Source organism: Cyprinodon tularosa, unplaced genomic scaffold, assembly GCF_016077235.1.
Source record: "Cyprinodon tularosa strain WSP-4 unplaced genomic scaffold, ASM1607723v1 ctg609, whole genome shotgun sequence".
NCBI lineage: Eukaryota > Metazoa > Chordata > Actinopteri > Cyprinodontiformes > Cyprinodontidae > Cyprinodon > Cyprinodon tularosa.
The window spans coordinates 301209-321339 of record NW_024039351.1 but is presented as its reverse complement, the minus strand read 5'-3'; the positions used below and the strand labels follow the sequence as shown (position 1 = coordinate 321339).

Here is a 20131-nt window from a genome sequence, read left to right as displayed (position 1 = left end):
GTGATCCTATCTTAGTAAGACTTTGGACTTTTCTGTCAGTTCATATCTGAGAGATGTATGAGTGTTATACTGCAAAAACTGATCTATAAAAGTACACATTTCTTAAAATAAGCATGTTTGCCTTTACTTTTAGCAGATAAATGTGATTGTCTGCCAAAGGAACGAGGATTTTATGCACATGAAATTAGATAATTGAGTTGTTTTTATTTTCATATTTAAAGGTAATTCATCTAAATTAATTGTCTAACTTACCTCCTTGTATCTAGGAAAAATAGGCTTCTTTCAAGAAACCTTGACTTACTTTTATTTCAATATCTATAGTTTATGATTTTAGTACAGGGGCCGTTCCAGGGACCAGCTCTACAGGGCCACTGGCCCCTGTTGGCCCCCTTTCTAGAACCGCCCATGCATGCATTAATGCTTTGGGGGCCACATAGTATTAAATCTGCACATCAAGCAAAATGTGCGCCGAGAGTCGTTTTTGTACGTGTGTTTTAAATAAAACTGCTCCTTTAGATTAAAGGTTATAAAGCAGCAGGCTAAATTCAACAGTGCAACTCTGCAGTTTTTTACATGTATGTGGTGGGGGGCCCAAGGTCGGAATGGGGACAGGCTGCCGTGAAATCTGTCCTGAGAGGAAGTGGGCAGAGAGAGAAAACAGCCCCTTCAGTGAGGAATGATTAGTCCTTATTTCAAGACAAACGAGAGCTCAGGACTTGGAGCGACAAAGATGCTACTGACAGACTGACAGCAGATGACCACTTTAAACAAGCCCAGGAATTCAAATGAAGGACGAGCCTGTCCCCTTTAATGAAGCCAAATTGAATTCGGATGATGATTTCAGAATGAAACGCACGAGGTGCAGCAGCGTGCTATGCAGACAGAGCTGTTGTTCCCCGTAGGAATGAAAGAAAGCCTCTCTGTCGGAACCAATGAAAAAAAAACACTTTAACAAAACCTGTCATGGGTAAATTGAAATATGAATGTATGTGTTTCTAAAAAACCAATTACTTATTTCATAAACTTGAAAAAGGGCATGAAATGGTCTCAGTGTGTCAGTAAACCTACATATCAGGGGAAACGTAAAAGAAATCAGGCTGGGTGGAAACAGGAAAGCAGTTTCTGTGAGGTGAATGTACATATTAAATCTACAAGAAACACTAAACTCACGTAAACACACTTTATTTACCAAAACGTTATATAGCCTTTTGGTTCTAAAGCAAAAAATAAAAAATAAATAAGCTGAAAGTTAAAATCTAAAAACGTTCAACCAGTGAAACTAAGTAAATACTGTGAAACCTTGTGTGTAACCTGCTGCAATGCGATCCTCGCGGAGTCGGTCCTGTTTCTGTCAACTTACATATTTTCATTCCACATGCAGAGGAAATCTTTTAGGTTTCATTGCTGCTATTAAGACTTTCTGTCCCCCATTTTGCACTCAACTCAATGCCTTTTTAATGTCTGTAGATGTTAGTAAATTGTCAGCAAATTCCCTCTGAAGGATTCTGGTCGTATTTCTACCTATTTTCCTGACAAATAATTTTTTCCCAGCTGGAATTTTATAAGGTCTGCGTCAATTTGCTCCTACATTTAATGTAGATGTACTTCTAAATAAAACAACAAAAAACATTTTCTTTAGAAAGTGGTCTGAAAATATGGCTGCTAGTTTTTTTCTGATAGTCTTGCCTTAAATGTTTCATTTGTTTTAAACAGCCAGCTTGATAATGAGATTAGGAACATATCGTGGATTAATTAATTCTAATTAGATGACTCTGGGCGAAAAGTAAGAGAAAAACTTAATGTTTTGTTTTGAACATCATCAATTTAATGGCTGCTGGCTCAGCTGCTATCAATGAAGCTTAATCTCCTTTCGTGCCTGAAGCAGAGAAGTCTAAAAAAGGCCTACAGCAGCTCAAATGGCACAGATAGAAAGTCTCTCCTTCAGTTTGATTGTTGAAGAAGTTTTTCAGTTTTCCAAAATAATTCATAAACTGTGCTTGAAAATACCATCAGCTTTGACGCAGCATTATTTTTATCTAGCGGCATTAGTAATTTAATCTGATTGCATAGAAAGTTTTGCTGTTATTCTGAAAGATTACATATAGCCTAATACCCCTGCTGTGTCGTCGCTGTATTTTACACTTTCTTGATCCATTTCTTTGTTATTGTAAACATAAATGAAGGACTTTATTTACAAAGGAGCTGCGCATATGTGCACGGGGAAAACAAGGAAGCTACTGAGGCTAAGCTAGTTAGCACCTCCCAAGTCGGGGTGGAAATAATAAAGAAAAGCACAAAGTCCAGTGTGAAAATAAAGATGATACCAAGAGGAAAAAGACTAGAGCAGCTCTGGGAATCCAGTCTGGACGCCGTTTTTCACTGAAGCAGACGCTAAAGCTGCTCAGGCGTTCTGATGTAGCTGCTAAGTTGATGGATGTTTGAGTAAAGGCAAGGCAAGGCAAGGCAAATTTATTTTTATAGCACAATTCAGTACAAAGACAATGCAAAATACTTTACATGATTAAAATACAGGAAGATAAAACAGAATCAAAGCAAGTAGGAGAAAATAAAAAAATAAATAAAATAAAATAAAAAACGCAAAAACAAAAAAGAATATTAAAAACAGTTGGATTAAAGAAATTATGTTTTAGTTGAACTGTTTAACTAGAACAGTCGAAGGCGATCCTAAACAAATGTGTTTTTAGTCTTGATTTAAAGGAACTCAGGCTTTCTGCACTTTTACAGTTTCCTGGAAGTTTGTTCCAGATAAGTGGAGCATAGGAACTAAATGCTGCTTCTCCATGTTTAGTTCTGGTTCTAGGTATGCAGAGCAGGCTGGAGCCAGAAGACCTGAGTGGTCTGGAGGGTTGATCCACTGATAGCAAGTCTGTGATGTATTTAGGTGCTAAGCCATTCAGAGATTTATAGACTAACAGAAGGATTTTAAAGTCTATTCTCTGAGATACAGGGAGCCAGTGGAAGGATTTTAGAACTGGGGTGATGTGCTCTACTTTCTTAGTCTTAGTGAGGACACGGGCAGCAGCGTTCTGGATCAGCTGCAGCTGTTTGATCCACTTTTAGGCAGACCTGTGAAAACACCGTTGCAGTAATCAAGGAGTAAAGGTCCTTAATAATACTGATGCTAGTTACAGCAACAAATATTAGTCTGTAAATCAATATGATAATTGACTGATTGGTTCTTAGTTTGATGCTGTGACCTTTTTTGTGTTTTTTCGGAAGAGGAAATTTCCTTTTCCTTGATGCTCCGATTGGAGATTCTGGGGAAGATTTATTAGAACTTAGAGTTTTTGTAGATCATTTTGTCTAATTAATATCTGTCACTTGCAGGACAGATGTTACAGGACTGTTGGGCTCTATTTACTTATCTGCCTGTAGCTTTCTGGTAGCACCACGGTACTGCCGGCAGATGGTGCTGCCATGTCAGCTCATTGCACCTGGTGCTGAAATTCTATTTAGGCTCAAAATGGACTTTCTAATTCTTCAAGTATAAAGCTTTATTTGATCATGATAAAGCAACACCTTCAGTCTGAGCTAGTTGTTCGGGATCAGTTTAACAATTTTATATTAGTTTTTTATTAGTATTAATTTAATATTAGTTTGTTATCAACCAGAACCACCATACTGTAAACATAAGATAGATATTAGCTCATTCAAAGCTAACTTTTAGTAACAGCAACATTTTATAAGACTTTAAGATTTAAAGACATAAATTGATACAACGATGCTCTGTAAGAAAGAACCCTAAGTAAACTTACTGTTGCCAGGTTTTAAACTCAGAGGAGCCCGTTGGTTTTCCTTCAAACCATTTTCAACAAGACATGAAGACTACGACCACCAAACCAACCCAAACATGGTCCAAAGTTAAATAGGTTTTATTGGGTTTGATTTGTGAGCAGATTGGCATTTTAGACTACGTTCCTGCGTTTAGAGTTGGATCAATGCTTGCAATGTATCCGACATACCCCCCTCCCCGCCTAAGTTTGACCCTAACTTTCCCCAAATGTTTGTCTCCGTGTGCAAAGAAACTGTGGAGACCTGAGCTCTGCACGTGGAACACATCATACACTGTCAAAAAGACTCTTCCTTTGTCGTGTTTATGAAAAGCTTCATATAGATCCTTCGCTAAATAACTCTAAACATCAATCTTACCTGAGTTCACTTTGCTGTCAGATTCTGTTATATCTTAAAGCTTCTTTAGATTATAGTGTTCACATAACTAATTTTTATCTGATTAATTCATTTTTAATTTTGAAAACACCCATTAAAAAAAGATAGCGATCCATTTGAGTCATCCCTAAAATCTGGAGTTGAACGATTTGTATTAAGTTTTTATGTGAAATATTGATTCATTCTTTACCCGATTTTCTGCAGCTAAAGAAGCTGTTCCCCTTAAACAAGTCACCTCTCCTGTTGGAAAAAAGGAGCACATCTCTTTCAACCCCGTCCAACTGGATGGCGGCTGGGGGGGAGGCAAGAAGAGAGAAAGACTGCAAGTAAATAGCAAAAAAAAAAGAATAAAATAAAATAACCTCCTTTCTACTTTCTAATAATGACAGATGTTAGGATTATAGATGATTCTATTATATATACCAATAAATTAGTAGAAAATCGCCGTTTATTCAGATTTTGCTCTTACAAGAGTCTTTTTTTTCCCCCTAACTACACAGAAAGTAAGTGGGCCTCCTAAAAAATGAAGACGGACAGGACCTGGAGCAACCCAAATATCTCGAGGCGTTTCCAGAGCTATCAGTGCTTGGACTTGAAGGCAGCCAGCTCGCATCAAAACACATGGAGCGAAGCCACAAAGCTCTGGGAAATTACTCGCTTCACTGTGGAAGGAAATAGGAACCAGGATCTTTAGTACCTGAAGGTTTCCTGCATTTCCCAACACTGAACTGTTCTTAATTTTTGTTTCCCGGATGTTTTATAAATATTGACTGCAAAACCTTTAGAGGAAAAATAAAATACTTTTTTCATTAATTTCTTGAGAATAAAATTTGATAAAACTTTGTCTGGGTTTGATTTGTATTCCGGCCGACCAAATGTGAATTTGAAGCCTGGTGGATCAATATTGTTTTTTTTTTTGTTTTTTGTATTTATCTCATGCTGCGTTGCTGTAGAGAGGCTCACCTCGGGGCGTTTGACTTCCTCGCCACCCTGCTGCCTGAAAAATCATAAGTTAATGAACTTCAAAACAAATAGTGAGCTCTTAGGAGTGGCTCCCTGGCAGGAAATGCGTGCCCGCCTGCTTATTTTCCTTCAGTGTTTCAGTTAAGCGTGTCTGCAGGGTGGGATTCAACTGGAGGCTGGAGAGGATTTTTATCTCGCTTAGCGGCACACGCCGGAGATGTGGTGGTTCTGTTTTGAAACATAAGAGCTCTGTCTTTTATCAGGGGGAGTATGGGGGGAATTTTGTTCCATTATTGTTGCAGGCAAAGAACATGTCATGTAAACAAAAATTTAAAAACGAAAATTTAACCCAGAAATTAAACTGTGAAAAATGTTTTAATCCAAAATAAATTTTGAGATTTTAATTTTTAATTTTTTTTATTATTTTAGTTTTTATGGCAAGTTTTTAACTGATTTTATATTTTCAAATGTAATTTCTTTCAAATGTAATTTCTTTTTTTATTCCTGTTTTTTTTTTTATTGAGTTTTTTGAGTTTCATTCTTTTCATATTGTGTTTCATAGATCACATTCTTGTCACTTCTGGTTGCTGACTTTCCTCTGTGGTGAGGAGCGAAGACGCATTTCTATTGGTCTGCAGGATGTTAGCAACAGCAGTTGTATTGATCAAGAGCGAGCCTTTTTATTAAGCTTGACGTAAAGAGAATATGATCTGTGAAGAACAATTTTGAAAGAATACAATTTGTAAAATTCAATCTAAAAACAGAAATTTGAAACATAAAAAAGTAAAAATATTAAACCCGTAAATTGAAAAATTCACAAATATATATTGAAATATAAAATCTGTAAAAAAAAAAAGTAGAAAAACTAAAATGTAAAAAAAAAACACTATATTGAAAAAAATTATGAAAAATAGAATTTGGGCCACAGCAGAAATACTTTGCTTTGTACAGTTTCTTTGATTTGAATTTCATTGATTGACAATAACGATTCATTTTTTTTTCTTAAAGTATTTCTAGTGATTCTGTATTGTTCTAAGACCTATGTTATTATTTTTTATGCCCTTTCTGTTTAGTGTTATATTAATTAATATTTTATCCACATCTGTTATTGATGAATCAAAGCAGAGATTCTTCAAGATAACCTTCTAATAAATGTTAGGATTTTCTCAAAAACCTGCTTGTTTTTTGTTCTTACTGATACTGGATTAATTCCATTTATGTCACATTCTTAATAAACAAAGAGGCAACACATTAATGAAACTATTTGTGCAAATAAAATTACTAATGATGGATGCGATCGGTTGGTGAAAGTCTGCGGCTGGATGAACCATTGTTGAGGGTTGGTTTGATGTGTTGGGTCGTGCAGTAGGTCCCCCTCTCTGAGCATTAAGGTACTGGAGGGCCATTTTTTTTAGTCCATCTTCTACTAATTTTCTCACTTTGGGCGACAGGACAAAAAGAAGCTGTTCCAAGATGATAGTCCTCTTCGGTCCTCTGCTCCCGCTGGATCCAACATCGATACTGTCCCTTGAAGCGGTGGTAGGTTTCAGTGAGTGCTTCCCAATGTGGCAGGGATGCATAGCAGAACTTTTGACAATAAGCCTCAGATGATACGTCAAATGTAACCAATTAGGCCATTTTCAGGTCTTTATAAGAATGGGCTCTGTCTTTATCCATGGCGGTGTAGGCATTGAGAGCCTTGAAAGAAGTGGAACTAGTCTATAGGGCCACTCAGCCTCCGGTCATATCCAGGTCTTTGCTATTCTCTCTAATTTTAACGGATAATTCTTACTCCCCTCTCCCACCTGGTATGGATGTCTTATCGGGTCTTAGCTGGTTTAGCCAAAAGCCAGCACCCACTAAGGGTGTAGATTTAACCCCATCACATTGACGGACTGCAGGATTAAGCCGCAATAGTCATGGGCTACTAGCTGGATCGGTGTGGGGAGTTGATGCCAACGATGCAGGAGGCAGAGCTTGAACAGGAGGCTGCAGGCAACCTGCAGGTTGAAGCGACACCCTAAGGTTTTGTTGTTCCTGCAGTAAGCCCTTTTCTCTCCTCTGCTGGTCATCTAGAAAGGCCTTCATCATTGTGTTTCATGGCCTGCGACCACAATCCAGTCCATCCTGGACCCCCCACCACCTTCTTTCCATGACTGGCCATCCCCCTTCTGACAGCACATATGATTGGGTTCTTAGTTCACAGGTAATTCAGGCTCAGTCGTGTTGCAGATGTTGGGGGTTTGTTGTACACGATGCTCCTGCCTGGCGCTCAGCAGTGAAAAATGTGGAAGGATTCCAAGGTTGAACTCTATTTATATTTTCAGGTACAAAACAAACACGCCAAACATTTTGAGTATCTGTAGTTGAATATTCTGATCCAGAGCCTCCCTCTAGTTGCAAGTAACGCAACAAAATGGCCTATTTCAAACACGGCTCCATAAATAGAGTTTTGTTTTGAAAAAAAATCCCTGTCCCAGTCGCAGGTCTTTTGCAATCTCCAACAGGTTTTTCTTCCTGTATTTGGCTCCATCCATCTTTGCATCAATTTTAACCATCTTCCCTGTCCCTGCTGAAAAAAAGCAGGCCCAAGCCATGATGCTGCCACCACTATGTTTGACCGTGGGGATGGTGTGTTCAGGGTGATGAGATGTGTTGCTTTTACAGCAAACATAACTTCTGCATTGTTCTTCTCATCTGACCAGATCATCTTCTTCAATATGTTTGCTCTGTCTCCCAGGAGGCTTATGGCAAACTTTAAACAAGACTTTTTATGGATTTCTTTAAAGAACGGCTTTTATATACAGACTTGATAACACACAGGATGATTCTATTTATCATCATCAGTCATTAAGGTCAACAGTGGATCATTCTGAGATCCTAAATGATCCTCTGGAAAGAGTTTTACTGCAATGAAAGTAAAGGCGCCAAATTATTTTGCACGTCCCACACTTGAGTTTTTTTTATTTATCTGTTCAAAAATGCTCCCCAATCAACCTCACTGAGCTCCAGCTGTTTTGTAAGAAGAATAGACAAACCTTTTTATTTTCTCAATGTGCAAAACTGAATGAGATCTGATAACTAGATCGATCTCTAATTCAAATGTGTAATTATGCTACTTTCTGTAACCTTCTAGCTGCCCTCTTGGTCAGGTCACCCCTGAAAAAGGAGTTAATTTATTTTTTTAACCTTGCTAAATAAAGAATATCTCATTATTTACATGATTGTGTTCATTCATTTACTTGGTGAATCCTCTTAGGGCTTAGGTTGGAGCAGGAGCCGTCTCATCTTTTAAATTAGTTATTTTAATGAAACACTTTTTTTCCTGTGATTTGAACAATTTCTTCCATAATTTTGAGTCATAACCAAAATCTTGTCATTATACACTTTGATTTACTAGTAGACTCCATCTTATTCTATTTCAATTTTCATGGTTGTTAAGCACACTGACAAGGTTGACTAAGGCCTTTGAGAAGAGAAATAGGCCCACAGCAACACCGTCCTTCACCATGCTTAATTGTTTAACTCTGCGGATGTGTTTACCAACATTTTCATTATTTTATCGCTCTAAGTAAGTTCTTTTCTAGCTAAAATACAGACTCCTAGTTAAAGGCCACTGAAGCTTTAAGTTACTATATATATTTACTTTTGTGATTCGGTCACATTCAAAGCTACGGTATGAATCCCAAAGTGAAATTAAATGTTCTGTTAACTCATTTCAACAAATTGTCATAGAAGTTGATAGCTATAGAAAAAAAGGATTTTTCTGTTGCAGTCTGTCTCACACCGGATCTGGAGAAGCTTCTGATTGAAGACAAAGACAGATATTTTACTCACATTTCTTTAAGAGTCTAATTCTCTGATTAATCAGGAATTAGATGGTATTTTCACCTCTAAATAGCTCAGTTACTCACACTGAGCAGAATAGCAAGAAGTTTTACTCAAGTTGGAGTAGTGATATCTCACAAGAATATTATTCACATAAAAGTAAGAAGCATGGTATAGTAAAACTAACTTTATACCATAAGTTCTTTAAAAAATATTGCTCAAGTAATTGTAACTGTCTGATTTTTTATGGATGTTTGAAAAATAATTGACAGATCCATAAATCAGTAGAATATTCATTAGTTGCCGCCCTAAGGACTCCAGGAGGCTGCCTTTACAGCCTCCTCTCTGTTCCATCGGGTAAATTATTTAGTATATTTCTGTTTGTTTTACAAAATTTTATCGCTCTGACTACAGAAATTAGCACATTTAGACAGAATGAATGAAAAGTGCATCAGTTTCTTGTACTATGCGAAATGGTGAATGATGCAAACCAGGTTTTCTTAAAAAATAAAATATTTTCTTAACTGGTGATGCTTTTAGGATGAATCTTTTAAAAAAACTGTCAGGATGTCATCGTATCCTTCTTGCTGGCTCCTTTGCTCTCTGTTTAGCCCGTTTTTCTGTGACCCATGCTGTGCATTAGCACTAACCCAGATGACATGAGAGCAAGGGGACCGAAAGATAAAACCTGGCGCTGCTCTGAAATGCTCGGTTCCTGGAAGAACAAAAGACAAACAAACAAAAATAAAGGCAAGCTTTCAAAGCACCAAAGAGCTGCTTTCACTTTCTAAAAATCCATCTGTTGGAGCCAAATGTTCTGCAGACTCAAACGACATTTATAAACTCTGCACAGTTTGGGCTTTTGGGCAAAACAAACTCTGGTTCTTTTTTGTGTTTTTGTGGGGAGCCAACGTTTGAAGACATTTCAGAAGATTAAGTCAGACCTGCGGGTGGATTTGGGCACAGTGATGTAAGGTTTGTGCTTTTTCTCAGGCTCGGGTTTGGTTGAGCTGGACTATGTTCAGTCGCATTCGAACTGACAGCTCTTATAATGAGTTCAGGTCATTATTTGGAGCATGATGACGAACTCAGTCAGTGTCACGTTGTTTTTATTTTGGCTTAAGAGGAGCTGGAGCACATCCCTGGTGACTCACATGACATATTGGCTGCGGTACTTAAAGAATTAGTCAAACTGATAAACCTGCGATCACCACGGTCAACCACAGACTGATCCGTTGTTATGGCTGGGATCTTCAGACACAGGACCTATAAACCAACCACACTGAACTTTTCACATTTTCTCCTCAGCATGGCCCAGTGTGCAAGGTCACCTCAGAGGGCCAATAAGACAGACCCCTCCTGCTACTTAAGAGCACCTCTATTTATTTTGAAATCTTCTGCTGTGGCACCAAGAAGCCCCAGGTAACTGCCACTGACCCCAGAGCGAACCAAAGCTGCGCCTGCTGTGCCTCACTGGTGGTGCGAGATGGACTTTTAGGCAACGGTAACCTAATTCCTCCAATAAAGGAGAGAATTTAGATGAACTTTCCCTGCTCTTTTTTTTTTTAAAGCTGCAGGAATCAATATGCCTGCTTCTGCAGGAGGTCTGCAGGGTTCAGTAGATGCAGGCAGTTTGGTCTCTGATTTGATCCTTCTTTCATGGAACTGTTAGATTTCAGGTAAAAACCTGAATTTGATGTGATGTTCAGTCCTTTGCTCACTGAGATAGGGATTTTTATAAGGCTTATCGTATTCACTTACTCACTGTTTTTTTATTGTGCTTTTTTAATTCAACTCAAAATGATATATATCTAAAATAAAGAAATCCAAAAAAACTGAATAATGGATGAATATACATCTTTAAATTTTACAAAACAGCATGTTTAATATAAATTGAATTTGATCTGTTGATTAATCTTTATTATCTATTACTATTGTCATTTATCATTTAAAAGTTTTTTTTTAACATGTTTTCGCCACTGTACAAAAAATATAATTTCTCATCCAATTTAAGTCAAACATACTTTTTTAGTCTTATAGGAATATTATACAGATATCATGAAAAAGTAATTAAATAATAAAAGACATCAAGTGTGAAATAAAAATATAATATAACATGATAGAATATAATAGATAAAATCCAACAAAAAGTTTAAATAAATAAGTTTAAATATGAAGCCATTAATTTCACCCTAATTTCTAAAAAAAAAAAAAAAGGCAGGGAAAAAATATTAGTCCCTCATATAAATGCAAGTAAATTGACTAAAACAGGCTGAAGAAACGCGTCAGGACAGCAGAGAAGGCCTGACGCAAAAAATAACACTTACTATTTTCGCTCATAAGTAAAGACATAAAATTAGACCAAATTTAAAGCACTTTTAGTATAATGTGAGAAAAAAAAATAATAATAATAATATATATATATATATATATATATATATATATATATATATATATATATATATATATATATATATATATATATATATATATATATATATATATATATATATATATATATATTCCTTTAGGGGTCCGCGTAATTATTAAATAGAAACAAAGGTGCAGTATTTAATCCAATTTACCGCCATCATCATATAAAACAGGGAAAATATAAAAAAAAATATATGCCTATTTTCTTTAATAAAACTTTTCATTTATTCGATTTTCTGCTTTTCTTGATATTGTAAAATTTAATTTTTAAGGATTTAGCTACCTTAAATCCAACCCCTCTCCTGTCTTTTTTTTTTTTTTTTTTTTTTTTTTTTTTTACTGAAAGGTAAAAAAAAATGTCATAAAATATAAATCATAAACATTACATCCGATAAATCTGTGTGACAGCAATAAAGCAGCCTTTACATGCAGGCATATGCTCCATTCATCTTCATAATAAAGCATTTTCCTGTCCGCCACAGAGTTCCGGTCCTCCAGCGTCTAACGGATTAGCAGCAGCAGGGATCAGCGCGCTGCCCAACTCTCTCCGTTTCAGCCTCATTTTCTTCCGCAACTTGTAGCTTCGGATAAATTATTGCCTCATTTCGCCTGTCTAAACATGTTGTAAATTACAGTCAATTTTGATTGCTTCCTCGGAGCGGGTCTGCAGTCACATCAAAATGCTGTTTGCTTTGGATTCAGGCTGCATAGGAGGAGCTGCAGTCATGCACTGTAAAAAATCATTTGAGAAGGGAGTTAGATTTGAGTCCATATTAGGATTTTATGTTCTTGAAAACTGCATGTAAATGGTTTATCTTATTATTTTGTCTGAATTACAAATATTCTCTATTATCTTAATTAGTATAATTTACAACTTTGGTCAATCTAATGTTCTGTTTAGGCAGGAAATAGAAAAGCAGAGATGTTTAAATATGAGCTGAAATATAAGGACTTTTGTTTATTAATAGGCCTTAAGATAGGCTATATATATATATACCTTAAAGCCTGCTTTCGGTAGCTTAGCAGCAGAGCTAATGCTTAAGTCACGCTTGACATTAAATTTTTTGTTATATAGAGTGAACCTCTGCTGATATGTTTATATGAGTTCTATATCTTAATTATCTTTGGTTTGCAGACGTCTCAAATAACAAAGTACATATACTTCGTTATACTTCATTGTACTTAAGTACACTATTTAGGTATCTATACTTTACTCCATTACTTTACATCCAATGCAGATCATTGGCTCCATCCACATCTAGTGAAAACTAGTGTGATTGGATGAGTCATAGAACGCAAAAACTAATTGGTTAGCTAAAGGAAATCATCAGAAGCAAGCAGGTGTTCTTCAAACTGCTAACGTGAATAGTCTATGCCGTGCTACAATGTGGGATTCAGAAAAAGCGATACGCGAGAGCGTATCGGGAGATGGAGACCAACATGACCTCCCTCATTCTTGGCCCTAACTCAAAGTATTTTTTTTTTTTTTTTTCGAAATAGTCAAAAATTGACCTTTCAATTCAAGCAGTGGCATCTGGCTGCTTTTTTAAAAAGGTTACTTTATACTTTTATACGTTAAGTAGTTTTTGGAGCACATACTTTTTGACTTTACTTGAGTAAAGAGGTTAAGTTGATACTTCAACTTTTACCAGATTTTTTTTATACTGCAGTATCTATACTTCTACCTATGTAACAAATGTGCATTGACATCACTGTTGGTTTGATAAGAGTTAAAACTTGTGTCCTGCTTTAGCGAGCTTAGCAGAAGCAGAACATGTTAGCGAGCTTTTTGTCAGCGTGGTGTGAACCTCCTCCACTGATTTGTATATATTTGTTGTTTGATGGGTAAATACTTTTTAAATAAAGATGTTAAGATGATATCCAGCCTCAACTAATAGTAGCATTAGCACCAGTGCTACATACCCATGCTTTTTCCCCACGGGTCAGTCACTTCTACACATGGATATCAAGGAAAAAGTTTACAATTAGATTTTAGAGATTATTGCTATTTCACCATCTTTATGGCTACTCACAAATTCTAAAGTTAGATCCAAACACACAAGATATGTAAACTAATGCTACTTATAGGTTGTTTAGGTCTTTAACCATTTTATTTTTTATTAATCTTATTTTAATTAAAAAAAATTCATTGGTATAATTTCTACTCAGAAATATGAATTTAGTTCCACTCATCTAAGATGTTAGCTAATTATTTTCCCGCTTTTATTAGTGAAAGTCTAACCGCTTGTTTTTTTCAGTGTATCCAGGAGGAGGAGGGCTGCTCCAGGACCTTTAAGGGTCTCAGAGCTTCTCTTTGGGGCTATTAGACCATGAGGCTTCACCGCGCAGCAAATTAAAACTCCATTGGCGCGTTATTGCATTACCTACAGGACATCTCTCTACTCCTCTATTCGCCTTTTTTTTCCCTCCCACAATTTTTTTTATATTTATAGATGCTGACATTCAATTAGAGGGAAACACTTTCTTGCAATTATGATGGAGTACATAGAGGATAAGTTTGCCTTGAAAAGCCAGGCGATGAAGGCCAGCGAGTATTATATGGATCAGGTTATGGAGAGCCTGGACAGCGCGCAGTACTTCAACAAGCCGTCCCCGAAGTGCGCGCAGGCCTTCGGGCTGCAGGGCGCCGAGCACCGCTCCTCGCCCTGCGGGGATCAGAGCGGTAGGTCGCTGCTTTTCCACGCTCCTTTCTCTGCATTACTGTAAATCTTCAACATTTTCTACTTGTTCAAGGATTCTTTCTTTCTTTTTTTCAACGTTTTTAATGTTTTTCTATCAACCATGAGACCTAATCCAAACTAATATAATATAATATAATATAATATTATATAATGTAATATAATATAATATAATATAATATAATATAATATAATATAATATAATATAATATAATATAATATAATATAATATAATAATATAATATATTATGTTTCCTATCAGCTGGTTACGGTGTTCCTAAACCAGAGGAGGACTCTTTGCGCTCGGATCTCCAGAGGTCCATCGACAGCTGCTGCTCTCTGCGCGCCTCTCCGGTGACCAGCGGCCCGGAGAAGACGGAGCTGGAGGACGTGGGGGACAAGTGCGACAGCAACGTGTCCAGCAGCAAGAAGAGGAGACACCGGACCACCTTCACCAGCGGGCAGCTGGAGGAGCTGGAGAGGGTGTTCCAGAAAACCCATTATCCAGATGTTTATGTGAGGGAGCAGCTGGCCATGAGGACGGAGCTGACGGAGGCCAGGGTGCAGGTAGATAAAGCATTTCTGTGTTCTTTTCAAATATGCATCAGGGGTTTATTATGAGTCATGTGCTGTTTGGTGGGGTTAAAAAAAATCAACAACTAAAAACGAATTTATCTTTATTTATAGATATTTTTTTTTTAGTTTTCAACATTTAATTTGCTATTTTTCGATCTGTTTGGTTTCTTCCAAAGGTTTGGTTCCAGAACAGGAGGGCAAAGTGGAGGAAAAGAGAGCGATACGGACAGATCCAACAGGCCAAAAGTCACTTCGCTGCCACCTACGACCTGTCAGTGTTACCCCGGACGGACAGCTACACACAGGCCAGTTTAAAACCGCGTTTCATTCAGAAATCAGCTGAAAAATAATACATCTGCACCAGACTGAACGAGAGAAAAAAAGCAATCTGCCCTAAAAAAAAAAAATAAAAATAAATAAGAGTAATAAAACGGGGAGCGGAAGATTTTTTTTCTATTTCTTAGCGGAAATTTGGTGAATATTTACTTAATTTTACCATTCAAATAATAAAAAAAAAAAATCTAAAAAAAAAAAATGGTAGAATTTCCACTGAGATACCATATATAACCCATTTTTCCTGATCAGATATGTCAAACTTCTTCAAAACACAATAAAAAAATGTTTTTTGTTATTTAGGCATAACTCTAAATAAAACTGAAGCCTAACCTAAAAACCTTAGATCATCTTTAGCAAGTTTAAGCAAAGTTAAATCCACTTCCCCTTAATTTGATCACACTGAAAAAAATAATTTACTTAATCATATTTAGTAACTTAAACACAATTATTTAATGTTAGCGGGGTAGGGCATAAAGCAATGGTGTTAAAGTAACTAAATTTGATTAAGTAAATGCCAAAAGGGTTGCATTATTTTTTTTCAGATAGTCTGCCAATGGGAGGCGTACGTTTGCCCTTAAAATAAAAATCATTAGATACAATGCACATGAAATGAGATATTTACCATTGTTTTTCTTATTTTTAAGTGTATTGTATCGGCTGTTTTACTTACACGCTCAAATCAAGGGAAAATTCACTTGAAGTTCAGGAAAAAAATCACTTATATTTCAGTTTTTTTCAGGACACATGCTAAAAATGTGTGACCATTTTTTTATAAAATACATTAATCCCTAAAAAAATCAGATATAAATATCCTGCACTTGGCTTCGGTGTTTCTCATTTAGCGTTTTCATCCAAATACTAATTAGATTTAGTATAAATACAAACATAATTAAAGCTTTAATTAATGCTAGAATAATATCATTTATAAAAGACGACGTTTTAAATTAAATTATCATCAAATCCTTTTTTTAGAGTTCATAACTGAATTTTTTGTGTGTAATCCTCCAGTTTGACAGGTGATCCTTTTGTTATCCTGTTTTAAAATACTTATATACTGTTTTAAAAATCTTATATTAAAATTTGCAATCCCCTGTACAATCATTAGGGTTGCCATGAATCACTTGCATTGAAAGCCATCTTTAGATAAGAACCTGGGACGCTGATTAGAGCCCCTGTGAGGCGTCATGTCAGAATAAATGGCCTTATATCCGATTTCATGTAGGCTCTCCATTAATCTTGCAGTCTGAGCAAAGGTCAGGTACAAGATGAGGTGAGAGGAGATGCGGGGTGTCAGTCTGTGCTTTGGTTAGGCGTTCCCCTCTCACAAAGCCGCTGTTGGGGAGTTTTTTTCCTTCTTTTTTTCTAGGAAGGAGATAGAAGCTCCATGCAGGGATGTGTGCTGAGGTTTTTAAATAAAAGAGACGCTCTGAAATCAAGCAAACAATAGAAGGAGAGTCAGAGCTTTCAAATGTCCTGCAGAAATCCACATATTTGTAGCAAAGGAGGCCTTAACATACCGGCGCCACCAGTTCAAACAGCTGAACTCAATTATGGATCAGCTTTTAAAGCCGGGTTCTACTTTTAAACATGACGCTGTCTCTCTGTCGGTCGTCCTCATCTGTGAAACACGCTGTAAACTGGGCACTTTGAAGACTTTTAACCTCTAAACATTATTCCTCTGGTGAAACCTGGTGTCCTTACGGCAGAAAAAAAAAGAAGTTTGTCTCACTGTCAAAATGGACTGACTCATTTTCAAACAATGTGGTCTCTGCTTGTTTTCCAAGAGGCCAAAAATTGGGCAAATGGACAAATACCCTTCAGTCTGAACGTACCTTTTAAAAAGGAGTATCATTTGACTGGATATAAGTAGGAATGAATGATTTTACTAGTCTGTCTCGGCAGATTGCGCATAGAATCAGTGATGTAACATAGCTAAGTCGCAATTAAACTTCAAAACGCAGGAATCAATGAACAAGCTGAAGTCCTTATCTGAGTTCACTACTGAGCTCATGTGTTTTCTTAAAAATAACCAAAGCTGTTCCCAGTTATAAAGCAACTATGTGTGAGTCTGAGGGAGGTTTTTATGCCTCTGCATGTGTGTGTGTGACTGTCTAGATCTATATTAGTTGTTGCATTTTACCAATGGAGTGTAGACTGGCCTGTGTTTGAGTGTAAGAGGCTTAAATCTGCCTGTTTTTATTTGAATATGTAGAAAGGCTCATCCAGGGACAGGAGCTGAAAACTCGCATTAGTTATAAACTCTTTATGCATCTCTTAGCAAACATTGTTGATTTGTATGTTTGATCACATGGTCTCTGTCAGATAGATACATTAAATGGATGTAACATTATGGATAACGCAATGTTAACTTTCTGAATTGAGATCTTTGACTTCAGCTCCTTTAAGCTGTAGGTGTCCAGTTAATCCTTCATACAGGGTTCATCCCTGCAAGTCAGCCCTGATGTCCTCTTTGATTCAAACACTTTTTAAAATCAGTTCTGCATCTTTATTTAAATTTATAATTACATTCTCTTAAAATAACAAACAAAAAAACAAAAACAAGATTAAAGCATTAAATCTGTGGGAAAGGCCACCAAAAAACAGCTGAAATGATCTAAATTAAATTCAGTTTATTTATATAGCGCCAATTCACAACACATGTTATCTCAAGGCACTTTACAGTTCACCAGATCATCCAGTCAAATTGATTCAGAGTTTTCTATCTAAGGAAAAACTAGTTGATATTGTTATAAATATTGATATTTATAACATCCATATAATATACTTGAAGCAGATTATAATGTAGAATCTTGCATTCAGATTAAGACATTAACTTTTGGAGACGATAATATATCTAATATTTCTATCTCTGAGTCTTTTTTCTAGATAAGAGCCCAATCATTTGCAGTGAGCTCCATGTTTATTGATGCACCTGATAAAGATGTGAAAATAAACCCCAATAAAACCCAACATAGAATAAATTCAGCTGCTTTTGTTGTTTATCACAGTTTCATAGTTTGCCTTTTGTTTGGTTCTTGCATTTGGGCATTTAGTTTCGATATGTCCTTACAGCTATACAAGAATTAAGGATCAAAATGAACGCCTTCATTTAACATTTTTTAGGATAGTAGAACATTCTGGGTGATATTTACACCTTAGAGGACGAGGATGTCATGGATTACAAATTAAATCTCCTGAGACACTCAGATCAATTTATGAAAATGAATATAATGCAGATAATTTAAGGAATCAGAGAGTTTGTAAAAAAGAAAACAACAAAAAAAGACCATGAGCATAAGGATTTAATGTTTTCAACTAGTTGCTTAACTTCCTAGTGAGCCATCAAGCAAACAAAAGGAGAAAACATTTTGTTAGTCGCCTCAGGATTAAGGGGCTCATCTTAGTTTCATGTTCCTATTTTAAGACGACTGGATTACAAATAAATATTTAGTAACATGTTACTGTATTCATTCAAAAACTCTGTGTAAAGGCAGGAAAAGGTCAATAAACAAACGGATAAATAAATAATAAAAACATTGAATAGAAAGTGTTTTTTTAAAAAGTGAACAGTAGTTTAAAAAGCTGGAAATAAAAAATGAACACCAATTTAAAACCAATATTAAAAAAATAGAGGGTTAGACGATGAGTTAAAATGATTACAAACAATTTCTGTTGTTTTTATTGTTTAGTTACAACAAATGACTCTCAATACGTCTTTTGACTCTTATTTCTTTATGACGGTTGGATTTTTAAAATGTCATTTAAATCTTATTTTAAAATCTTCCCATCAGATCCCCAACAACCTGTGGCCGAGCCCTGCTCCCAGCAGCTCTGTGGTCTCCTCCTGCATGCTGCCCCGAGGTTCCCCTCCATGCGTCACCTCCTACTCACACTCCCCACGCGCCGCCGCCTCTGCGGCCGACCACGGCTACGTGGGCTTCCCCGGCCAGCAGAACCAGTTCAGCCACGTCTCCCTCAACAACTTCTTCAGCGCCGACTCTCTCCTCACGCCCTCTGCCAACAGCCACCCGGCCTTCGAGGCCAAGCCTGAGTTCGAGAGGCGCTCGTCCAGCATCGCCGTGCTGCGCATGAAGGCCAAGGAGCATACGGCCAACATATCCTGGGCCATGTGATCAGGGGTGTGTGGAGGAGAAGGGTACTGAATGTTTCTAGAAGAAGATAGGTATGTAAATGTGGAACATGCCTAAAGCGATGGGTCCCCGCATCTTCTGAGGAAAGATTGGACAATAGAAAACAGCTTAAAATAAGTTGCAGTCAGGAAGGTTTGCAGAGGACAGAAGAAACTTTCTGTCTTTAAAAAAGAGTTCTACAACAAGCAGACTGGACACAACCAAATTCATACATAGACAGCCTTGTTCATCTGAGCAAAACTCCTGATCTTTTTCACGCTTTGTTCCATTTCAGCCTGAAACTCAAATGCGTTTCAACAGGATTTTATGTGACAGATCAACACCAAGACATCCGTAGATCTAAAGTGGAGAGAAATGGAGACATTTGGCACGCATCTATATTCAGCAGTTAGATCACAGAGTTTTTTTTTTTTAAACAAGCACACACCCGTCAAAACAAATCATACATTTTTTAAAGATCGGCACTAATTAATCAACAGATCTACTAACAGCCTCATCTGCCACTGGGACATCTCAGGAGAGAGCTTATAATACACTTCAAAAATGTATCTAAGGATGAGTAAGGATTTATTAAAGCAAGGGTATTGCCCTTAATTGGAGCAGGTTCACTGGGTAATTTAAAAATAAGTTAGTATTTTGGCCTCAAATTAAGTTCATTAGAAACTGTATTTTGCAGATAATAGATAATGAAGCTATTTTTTTCTTATTTTAAACATAATCTCATTCTATTGGCAAATTGACTTACTTTTCTGCTCAAATCATGGTGAAATATCCTAATAAAAAAAAGTCTCCCTTAGGTTACAGTTTGGTCAGTTTAGCTGATGCCTTCTAAATGTTGAGCGATCATCCTGTTGCAGTGAAAATGGGGAATTCAAAGGCACTCTCAAAACAACCTCTGGCCGTTCAGAAATATTGTTTTTCACTTAGTTATGGCGTTAAATTAAAGCTGCAGTCTGT

At 36.7% G+C, this 20131-nt stretch overlaps 2 protein-coding genes across 2 annotated transcripts in view; both read left to right on the top strand.

The window, feature by feature from the left end:
* lrriq1 (leucine-rich repeats and IQ motif containing 1) overlaps nt 1-5480 on the top strand; it is a 69490-nt gene extending 64010 nt beyond the window's left edge. Inside the window, exons 25-26 of the mRNA XM_038307401.1 lie at nt 4393-4514; nt 4689-5480. Of these exons, the coding sequence (XP_038163329.1) occupies nt 4393-4514; nt 4689-4715 (149 nt within the window). The 3' untranslated portion in view covers nt 4716-5480. The remainder of the gene's footprint in view (nt 1-4392; nt 4515-4688) is intronic.
* Nucleotides 5481-13905: 8425 nt separating this feature from the next.
* On the top strand, nt 13906-19567 carry alx1 (ALX homeobox 1). Its single transcript, XM_038307399.1, has 4 exons — nt 13906-14095; nt 14374-14678; nt 14864-14992; nt 18815-19567. The coding sequence occupies exons 1-4, from the start codon at nt 13906-13908 to the stop codon at nt 19154-19156; spliced, it is 966 nt and encodes a 321-aa protein (XP_038163327.1). The 3' UTR covers nt 19157-19567.
* Nucleotides 19568-20131: the final 564 nt, after the last annotated feature.